This window comes from Coffea eugenioides, chromosome 2 (assembly GCF_003713205.1).
Source record: "Coffea eugenioides isolate CCC68of chromosome 2, Ceug_1.0, whole genome shotgun sequence".
NCBI classification, from domain to species: domain Eukaryota; kingdom Viridiplantae; phylum Streptophyta; class Magnoliopsida; order Gentianales; family Rubiaceae; genus Coffea; species Coffea eugenioides.
Genome location: NC_040036.1, coordinates 69,874,194 through 69,885,263, shown reverse-complemented (window position 1 = coordinate 69,885,263; position 11,070 = coordinate 69,874,194). Strand labels below are relative to the sequence as shown.

The following is an 11,070-nucleotide window of genomic DNA, read 5'->3' as shown; positions in this document are numbered from 1 at the left end:
TCTTTTTTGGGTGTTGGGGCTTATTCATGTTTATTTTTTCTTTGTACATACAAAGATGTTCTACAGCCTTCATAGGTATCCTATATAATTTGAGGAGAAAGAGGACGTATGGTTGTGTATTTATATGTTTGGAGTTGTTTAAAATGGAGAAATGTTGTAGTTCAGCGTTCTTTAGTAATTTGTAATCTTTAAAGGCACCAAACATTGTAAAAGAGATGGGGTCGGGGGTTATTAGTTTGCTCTCAAGCAAAAGGGGCCTACTTTGTGGTTGCTGTTTTTTGAATCCCTGGGAGTGATATAAATCTATATGACAAATTCCTGGAGGTCTGGATGCAATTAACTGGTTTTTAAGTGGAGGATTATTGTGTTGTCTCACCAATTCAATCCCTGTAACAGAGAAGGTCTCTTGAAAATCTGAGGTTGCTCGCAAAGAAGACCAAGAAAATTGATCAGGAGTTCTTTAAGTATGTGAAAGAAAGGAGAGTGTTCGAGGTGGCAGCCTTGTTGATGGTAGCTCGTGAAGATGCTATGCCTGGTGCAGAAGGACGTAAAAAAATCCACGATTTTCTTTCGACGGAGATTGCATCCCTGACTAAAGTTTCACTATGGTCAGTGTATCACATTGATGATGCAGGATTTGCACAACAGTGCGAAACAAAGAAGATGGAGGTTGAGGTAATTCTGTTGTTATTAGAAATATTTGAGTGGATTGGTGACAAACTCACAGGTTATCTTCAAATGGAGCGAAAGGAGGTATGAGCTTTCTCTTATGTCGTCTTGTTCTACATGCTTGTAGTTAGATCAACTCAGTCTTTGGCTTAATACTACATTTTCTTTGTTTGTGTATTCATGATATGTGACTGAGTTATTGAAATTCAGTTCTAATGATTTTCATCTTAAGCTAGAGATGGAATGGCCCCATCTTCGTTTTAGTTCTGTAATGTCTAATCAATTGGAATGGTTACACCGTTGCTTTTGTGCCATACTTCTTAATATGTCAACTTAATCACCAGAAAGGAGACACAATCAGTGATGGAGAAATTTTGCTTCTGATATTTTCTACTCCATGAACGGGGTAAAGAAGAAATGGGAAAATGAAATATTAATCATGTGTTTGCAGTTTCGATGGCAGAAATCTTTTTCAACTTTTTAGTGTATTTGATTGGTTTCCTCATTAAGCTGTATCTTGCCTTTTTATCTATTCATTTTGTGTCAAGCAAGTTAACATCTTGCTGATACTTAACTGAAATCACATTAATGGTAGTACGTCGTAACCAATTTTACTTACTAACGATTATATTCATATTGTAGTATGATTTTTCCCTAGGAGTATTTTGTTGAATTTAAGTTATATTTTGCATAAAGAATGGGTCGCTGGGCTTCAATTTGGAAAAATGAGGTGGGGGTTGGCAGGGATGAATCGTTTTGTTAAATACAAGACATGGATGGTCTCATTCTTCATTGCCTATTCTAGCTCATCTTTTAACTGTTTTGATTTCCAATATTCATTTCTAACTTGCTCTTCCTTATGATAGCCGTCAACGGTAGACGTGGCCAAAGAACTTGCTTGGATCTTTGAGGAGGCAGGCATTGACTTGAAGTTTAAGCTTTTAGGCGAGACAAAAAGGTTTTGTTCTCAAGTGCTCTCTAAATTTTACATGCCTCATTGATTTCTTTTTGCCTGTGGCTGGATTACAGTGTAAACATATTTGTTATTGATGTTCTGTATCTTGCATCTCCCAAAGTTAAGCTGCATACACTTCAACAGCTGAAAACATGAGATTGTATTTGATCTGTCTCTTATGCATCTAAGAGGGGTGCATGTACATATTTTGGAAAAGGAGTAATTTGTTCTCTTTGTGTGTGTGTTCTAGATAAATAGACAAGAGTGTGTGTCTGTCTTTCTGTTTGTAGTGCGTCTGTGTATGACTCATAGAGTTGAACCATTCAGCAAATTAAGTTACAGCGTTTTGCTGAAACTTTTGAATACAGAGCAGAGTTTATGTGTTTAGTGGTAGAGAAGAAGTATGATATCAAATGGGTGGGATATGAAGAGCTCCTCGTCTATTGTTTTGTGCACTCAATAGAATCAAACAAACTTAACATCAGTTGAAATTTGGGTTGCAATACTTAAAAATAAAAGCATTCTTGTCAAGTTGTGTAGGCGAAATGATACTGAGGCTGGCGTATGTATAAGCTTGGGTTCCAAGTCCAGTGAAACAATACAACCTTTATGCATCCCCAATTCCAATCATTATATGTTATCATCCTTGCTTTTGTGTGTTCGGATTGGTTTCTGTTAGTGTTTATTTCCTACTCAATGAGCTGACTGAAAAAAAATTTGTTGTGTCTATGTATGTGTGTGTTTTGGATAGGGGGTGCATGTATGTAAGAAATACAACTTGAGAAGGGTGCATGTAAATATGTAGGAAAAAAAGTAATTTGTTTTCTGTGTGTTTGTGTTTTAGATAGATTGATAGACGAGTGAATCTGTAATGACCTGTCTCTATCTCTGTCTCTGTCTGTGCCTCCAAGCATTTCTGCTTAAGAGGGGGTGCATGTACATATGCAGGAAAAACACTAATTTGTCTCTTTGTGTGTGCGTGTTTTAGATGGATGGATAGATTGATAACAATGTATGTGCAATGTGTGCCTGCATCTCAGCCTGTAGTGTGTCTGAGAGGGGGTGCTGGAAAAACCAGGAATAGTTAGGCAAAGTGCTTGTCTGCACTTGTTCTCTGTGTGTGTGTGTGTGAGAGAGAGAGAGAGAGAAACTTCATGCGTATGACTGAGAGAGTTGAACCATTCAGCAATTTAAGTGATAGTATTTTACTGAGAATTTTGAATACAAAGTAGAGTTTATATGTTTAGTGGTAGGGAAGAAATATGATATCAAATGGGTAGGATACAAAATAAGAGCTCCTAGTCTATTGATCTGGGCACTTGGTAGAATAAAACAACCATTAAGATTAGTTTAAATTTGGGTTGCAATTCTTAAAAATGAAAGCATTCTTGTCAAGTTCTGTTTGAAAAACAATAGTGAGGCTAGCTTGCATGCAAGCATGGGTTCCTGCTCCAGGGAAACAATACAACCTCTATACATCCTCAATTCCAAGCATTTCATACATTATTATATTTGCTGTGTGTGTTCAGATTGGTGTCTCTTATGCGTTTATTTTTTTCTAGTTAATGAGCTGAGTATAAAAAATTTTGCAGGATGCCATGGCAGTTTGATCATTACTCGACGTTCATAGGTGAATTTTTTTTTTTTTTTTAACTTATGCAACAATTCTTTTCTTCATTCTTTTCAGAAATGAATGGCTTAAAGGCTTCGGCTAAATCTCTTTAATCATATTATAATGCAGACCAGAAAGGTATACAAAGGATTTATAACAGATATCAATCCGCGGGGAGAAGGTTCTCAGCTGGCAACACAATGGGTTATCACAGAGTATGTGAAACATATTTCTAGTTTTCATGCAGTGGCTTGCACTACTTTAACATTGAGAACTCTCCTGGACCATAGTTAATGTTGAATGTTTGAATGCAGCTTGAAACTCTCTGCATGACTGTATCAGTTATCTCATGCCTCAATTAGCTTCATTGCCATTATTTGTTTAAAATTTGGTGTTTTTCTTTCTCCTCCTCCTCCTCCTCCTCTCTCTCTTGTTTTGTACGTTTTGGTTGGGAATGGTAAATTTCTCTCTCTCTCTCTCTGTCTTTCTCTCTCGTTTTGTACATTTTGGTTGGGAATGGTAAAAGTGGTGTAACAAGAAGCGAAACTTTTGAAATGGTGTTAGCAGTCCTCCTGCTCCTCCTCCTCTCTCTTTCTCTCGTCTCATGTGTTTTGGTTGGGAATAGTAAAAGTTTTGAAATGGTTTTAGCAATGCAACTTTGGGTTCGCAATGTTATGCAAGATTTAGGTTTCATCTCACAGATATAGGGTGTGAATAGTGGATAATGACGTGATTTTAAACTATTATCCTTTTCCCATATCAGAATGTATACTGCAGTCATTTATGACTAGAAAATTAAGGAAAACGACAACTTTAAAGCTGAACACATAATCATTTGTCAATAATTCTACCAATCAAATTTCCTACAGGACAGATGCTACTGTAAGTCTTTATTTGCACCATGAGTTCTGATTGAATTTTCCCTCTTGACATTTGAAGACTTCTCTAGCTAAACTTTTGCTTCTTGTCTTGCATAAGCAATCCTCAACTGGTGAGATCTGTAATCAGCATGCTGTGGTACCTTTGAGTAACTGCCTTCGAGGGTCTTCCAGAAAATTCTTTCATACTTCGCATTCTGTGAGACCCAATCAGCATTTCGGGTCTGCTACTCAAGTGAACAAAGTGTGCAGCGCTGTGCTGAATTTCCATCTCAAGCAAGTATGCATTGCGCGAGCCTGCCAGGATTTTCATTCTGCATCTCAAGTTAACAAAACGTGCAATGGTGTGCCGCATCTACAATCCAAGCTACAATCTCTTGTTGGAACTATGCTGGACCTCCCATCTACTGCTGGATTGATTGAAGCTTGCGGTAGGGTATCAAATATGCAGTACAGGAAAAACTGTGCTTGCTATGTGGCAACTCTAAAAAGGGGACTGAGATGTATATGACTGACTTGCAGCTTGCTTAACAGTTGGAGCATACCTTCCCTTTCCAGCATTTTGGTAGTACTTTCCCTATATGTGGAGCCATTTCTTACCCTGAATTATTTCAATGTTTATGATGTCTGTTGGGCCTTGTCGCATAGTTTGTAATGGCATTTTGGGAAGATGATTGTATCTCGTTTCCCCTAACAAGGATCGCATTATTGTTGAGATATGCCAACTTCTCCTACAAATCTTGCTAGATTGTGTTTGATATCAAAATAATTTTAGTTATTAGAAGAATAAGGATATTTGTTAACCAAAAATCATGTTGATTGTTAACAAATATTTTAGCTAAGATTTGCTAGTAGAAGAAGATTATATTTTGTTGAGATTTTTAGGATAATTGTTAGTTGGATATTTTGTTAGTTTGTTTCATGTAATCACTATAAATAGTGAGTTGATGAATTTAAAATATAATCTCATTTTCCAGCTTCATTACAAGTCTCTTATAAGCTTTTTTTTTCAATACTAAGGTGTTGTTTCTTAGTTTATGCCCCAAAAAAACCAACAACGTGGTATCAAGAGCCTATATCTTAAGGGCCCGAGCCTTTTTTTTTTTTTTTTTTTTTTTAGAGTGATGCATTGGTGAGGATCCTTTATAAGTTCAAAGCCATGACAGGAAAGAACTTTTTGTCAAATGTTTCAACTTTTAGTGGTGAAACTTACCAAATTTGAGCCATAAAATTTTGGACTTATTTGGTAGTCAATGATCTACGGGATGTGGTGGAAACGAATTTTGTTTCACCAGCATTTGAAGAGCTGATGGATACATAAATTAGAGACCATAGGTTTGCAGTTAGACAGAGATCCAAAACCAGCATTCACATATCAGTTTTTGATGCCGTTTTCACAAGGATAGGCTAATGATTTGATTGAGAATAAATTATTCTCAATTAAATTAAAAAGAAAAAGTTTCACTATGAATTGGTCAGATTTTGACAATTCTAAAGTGGAACATGATGATGAAATCAAGAATTCAGATCCTGAAAAAATTCAGGAGGAGATCATTGATAAGTCAGGAAGTATCAAATTGATTCCTGATATTTATCAAGATTATAACATTTCTGTTTTTGAGTCTACAGATTTTGATGGTGATAACAAAATGAAGAACCATGCAGAATTTCATATTTTCTGTATAGGTTCAAATATCGTCAAAAGATGTTCCATTTTAAACCTATGAGAAAGTTATTTGAAAACATAAAAAAAAAATCATTTTTTATGTGGAGTTTGGCATGAGAAGACAAAAGAAGTGGTTTGTTGCAAGACTAATATTTAGCTTGCATAAAAATCCAAAGGAAGAAGTTCATTGCAAGGCTAATCATCAATTGCAGAATTTCTTACAAAAGCCTTGTCCAAAACAAGATTCAAAGATTTGAGAAGACAATTCAAAATCTGCAGCAAAAGTGGCAAGGAGGAGTGTTGAGATATGCCAACTTCTCCTACAGATTTTGCTAGATTGTGTTTGATATCAAAATAATTTAGTTATTAGAAGAATAAGGGATATTTGTTAACCAAAGATCATGTTGATTGTTAACAAATATTTTAGCTAAGATTTGCTAGTAGAAAAAGATTATATTTTGTTGAGATTTTTAGGATAATTGTTAGTTGGATATTTTGTTAGTTTGTTTCATGTAATCACTATAAATAGTGAGTTGATGAATGTAAAATATAAACTCATTTTCCACATTCACTACAAGTCTCTTATAAGTTTTTTTTTCAACACTAAGGTGTTGTTTCTTAGTTTATGCCCCCAAAAAACCAACAATTATCTCTTTTATCTTTGGGCGTATGTTTTTGCCTTTCTGGTAACGTGTTAAAAGTAATATAGCATCTGCAAGTTTCTGTTGGTTGCCTTAGTGCAAGCCATTTTCTGGTTGACTGTGCCTTGTTAGAACCGGCTGTGGTTAGTTTCTGGCATTTTGCCATTTTGCATGCTTCTGATGCGTGTTGCTTGACGTGAAAGACATCACGTATCTTGGATTTGCTTCCTAGAGATGATAGTATTATTTAATTTTTTAAAAATTAATTTATACTAATTTATTTTTATATTTTACATATTCATCAAAGATTCAATATAGATTTTACCCAAAAAAAGTTTCATGCCAAGAAACAAACATGCAAAGAGAATACAAGAAAAAATAAAGAATCCAAAACTAATGAAAATTGTTATAAGCATTGCCCTTTTTTATGTATATTTGACATCAATTAAACTTTTTTTTTTAGAAAATAAGATCATTGCCTCTACAAATGATTATAAACAAATTATAGTTGCTCATATTTGGAGTGTAATTTGCTTAACAAAATTACTTAGTTCTAAAAATAATAATTTGTAGATGTACATAAAATTAAAAAAATATATGCGGAGCAAGTCGGGTATTTGCGGGAGATTTGTCTCCTATGGTCAACTTGTGGTGCTCCTATGGCGTCACTTCCTTTTGTTGCTTGTTGAATATTGGATGGTTTTAATGCTTTGATCCTAACCCGTCCCACATATAAGTGGATACCCGACCCTCTTCTGATTTAGTCAAATAATGCAAATCAAGTATCCTTTTTTCAGAGCGAATTGGATTGGATCCTACAAGTTTTTTAATCAGCAGGTATTTTTGTCCATCCCTACCTCTGTCCCATCCAAGTTGACAATGTGGAACAATTCTACATGGACCCATGAATTTTGGAATATCCTCAAACCCTTTCTTTTTTGGATCAAGAGTCTCTATATTTGTCAGTAGTAATTGCATTCTGCAATGCAGATGGTAGCAAAATAAATATAGTCACTAAAACAATTGATGCAAAGTAAAATAAATATAATCTTTGTATTACAAATGGGACAATTGGAATATTATGGCTAAATTGGTGTCAATTTTGCATGGCAATTTTGCTAACAATGATGCTGTGTAAAAATAGGGTCAAATTTAACCTTCTTTCGAAGTATTTTGACAATAATTGTTGCGCGATTTGGAATTAAATATGTGATGGCCCCATGTTTGTCAATAATGATGTTAGATTTTTTTAAAAATTTTAGATTGTACAAATAAGGTTGTAAAAATAAGGGTCAATACTTTTTTGTCAAAATATTTTGACAATAATCATACGGAATGAGGGTAGAATAGTCAATTAGTCACTAGTATGTCCATTATTGGGCCCCTACTAGCTGACATGGGGATGAGTGACATTTTCAAAAGTTCAACGGAACTCAGTAATTTAGAGTAAGTTTGCTACAGTGATATTGTCATAAAATTTAGAGAAGTTTTTGAAATTATTTCAAATCTTAAACAATAGTTAACTACTCGTTGATGATAGGCTGCGATTAGCAATTTTGTTCATCACTATGACCCTGATAACTTAACCTCTGTTTGGATTAGTGATTTTTTCACAAAAAAAAAAAAAAATTTCAAATACTAATGTTACAATTACCCACTCCAAAAAACACTTCTAAAAACATCTAATCCATATAATTCTTAAATAAAAATAAATAATAATTAATTAAAAAATAAAAAACCTTGAAAAGAGCATATTGATAAGTTTATGGACATGGAATAATAACAATTGATTTAGAATCCAACAGTGATGACATTTTTGCTTTCGGTGGACATTATGCAAACTTAGGCACTTTCTTGCTTCAAATTTGTCTTGAAAATAAGCTAATGGTAATTTGTATGACTATTTTAGGATTTTATATAGATAATCACAAGAAGTTGACATGTTCAATCTAGCTATTTCGAGTGAAAAATAATGCACTTTGGGTATATGAGGATCAAACCCGTCATTTTAGAAGTGTAAGGATTAAAAAAGTACAAAATCTTAAATATGAGGGGCTAAAAGGCATACTTTTAAAAGTGGGGGCTCGAAAACTGCAAAGTTCAAACGAAGGATAGTTTTGGCGGTTTACCTTATTATACTTTTCTTTCCCACAAAAATGTTTACAAATTGTCAGCTAGTGTTCTCATGGTTGTAAATTATTGTAAGTTATTTTTAAGAGTATTATAAATCATTCATAATTTTAGGTAATTTAAGATTTTTTTCTTCGAAGCAATGACACAAAAACTATTAAAGAGTTTTTTATATTTTTAATATTATATTTTGAAATGGGCTTTTATAAAAAAATTTAAAGTGAAAAAGGTTAATGAGATTTTTCAAAATTTGAGAGTGTTAAAGTAAAATTATCCGAAATTTCAGAGAGGTTTTTGACCCCAAAATTTACCCACCATTTGGGGAAAGCACACAACACGCTCAACGGCCCAACTCAGTCGCATAATACAGTGTTCTTTGAGTTGTAATGGGCCCACCAAAAGCAGCAGTGCAGCAGCGAAGAAGAAATACAAGGTCGGGCCTCCTCCATTGCCCATGGAATCAATAATATTACCAACTTTACCATAAATTTTGTTTTTGTTTTTGTTTTTGTTTTTGGAATTTGTGAGTTGAGGATAGAAAAGAAAAGAAGAGAAATGTTAAGTTATGAGAGAAAAGAAAGGATAAGAAATGAAGAGAAGAGATTTTGGAAAAGAGATTTTGTGAGTTTCGGAAAGGATAAGAAAAGAGATTTTAGAAATGGAATGATTTTGGATATATATATATATATCAATAAAATTTTATTCAATACCTTTGTGAGGATAAAATGGACAATTTGAAAAAATTTTGTAAGCTTTTATCAGTTTTCCATCGCTTTCCGCCCGTTTTGGTTAGAAAAAATTTTACAGTGTAGCAGCGCTTGGCTTCCCTTCAAGATCCGTTCGTTTATTTTCTTTTCCGTCTCACTTAAAAGTTCCAAATGTAGGAAAATCTACCTTTCCCTCCTTTTCTTTTCTATTCCTTTGAAATCTGAACTCCCAAACTAGGAGTTTCCAGTTATCTGGTTTTTATCGGCTATTCTGCTTTAAGGTGACGCAGAAGTTCTGATGTTTGCTGGAGGTCGTTGTTTTCTGACGCAACAATTATGGGGGTGTGGTCCTTTTTCATTTTCGTTTTGTTTTGCAAAAAAAAATTTAAAGGTACAGACATAAGAAGACAAGAAGGCTGAGTGAAGGGCCACTGCCCAAGGAATTTTTCCTATTAAACAACAACAACGCTTCCATCTTCTTTCGGAACTTTTGAAGAAGACCTAACTTTTGTGGATTTACATTTCTAAAGCAGCATAAAACTGGAAAAAAGTTGGACTTGAACAAAGATATGGGCATAAACCTGGCAAAGGCTAGCTTTGGATGGTTATACTAGGTATCCTAACATCTAGTGCCTCAAGAATCTACATCTAGTGCCTCAACAAGCTTTCAGGTACACTTAAATGTAGTGCAACTCTTAAATTCTTTTTTTTGGTGCTAAATTTAAGCATCTAATTACAATTGATAGTTAAATTTGTTTGTAACAGTTTCAAAAACAAAATAGTAGACGCGACACTGTGATATTCTCATCCCAAACCTCTGTTGCTGGAGTTTATATCCACAAAGATTAAATAGCTCTATAAAAAGATGATGCTGCTGAGAAAGGGAAGCACATATACCTCTCAGCCTTAAGCTTTCCCGGGAGAGAATCAGTCTCGATTTCAATTTTCCAATCCTTATAGTCTTCTTGTTGCTTCTCCCGTGCAAACTCAACACCTTTTAAGATGGCTTCAGCTTCAGCCTCATCAATTTTCATCTCCGACAACTCATGCGTTCGAACATCCACCAAGTTCCTCATGTTGTCTCTTATCACCACTCCCAAATAGCTAGACAAGCCAGCCTTCCCAGCATCAACGTTTACTTTAAGATGCCTAAAATTAAAACCAAATTAGAACCAAAGAAACAACAATAAAAGAATGTGATTTTTTAGCTCTATCAAAACACATAGTTACTCACTTAAAATAGGGTTTCTTCCGGCAGGCATCCTCTATAGGGTTAATCCCATAGGCATTTTCATCTACAATCTTCAAATTTCTTCTGGTAATCTCATTAAGAAGGTCTCATCGCCTTTCAACATTAGTCCTTACTAATATGAGTGTCCACTCACCACATTTGACTTCTTTCTTGGGCAAAAGCTTTGGATTTTGCTTATATTGATACTCTTATACAAGAGTATGATACCTTAGCTTAGTATCCTCAATATCAACAAACACATCCTACATTTAAACAAGTAGTTTCAATATAGATGAAAAAGTAAAAAATTCAAAAATGGATAGAAATTTCCAAGAGAAAATCCTGATCATATAAAGTCCTTTAGCTCGAATGTTGAAGCAAAGATCTGAAGGATGCTAGTTACCTTGCTGAGAAAATATATACATATAACAAGATCTCAAGGATTCCAAATGCAAAACACTATTGTCTACTATGTTAAGCTGTACAATCCATTCAAGCAAAAAAATAAAAAACAAATACACAAATCTAATTGCAAGCTTAGATGATCAAATAGGAGGACTGGCACTAGCATGCCTCACATT

The 11,070-nt window shown here is 34.4% G+C and overlaps 1 protein-coding gene across 1 annotated transcript; it reads left to right on the top strand.

Annotated features, from left to right (window-relative positions):
- The first annotated feature begins 96 nt into the window (after window positions 1-96).
- Window positions 97-4,852, top strand: LOC113760627. Its single transcript, XM_027303284.1, has 5 exons — window positions 97-753; window positions 1,536-1,627; window positions 3,217-3,254; window positions 3,366-3,451; window positions 4,215-4,852. Exons 1-5 carry the CDS (start codon window positions 508-510, stop codon window positions 4,623-4,625), a joined length of 873 nt encoding a protein of 290 aa, XP_027159085.1. The 5' UTR covers window positions 97-507; the 3' UTR covers window positions 4,626-4,852.
- Window positions 4,853-11,070: the final 6,218 nt, after the last annotated feature.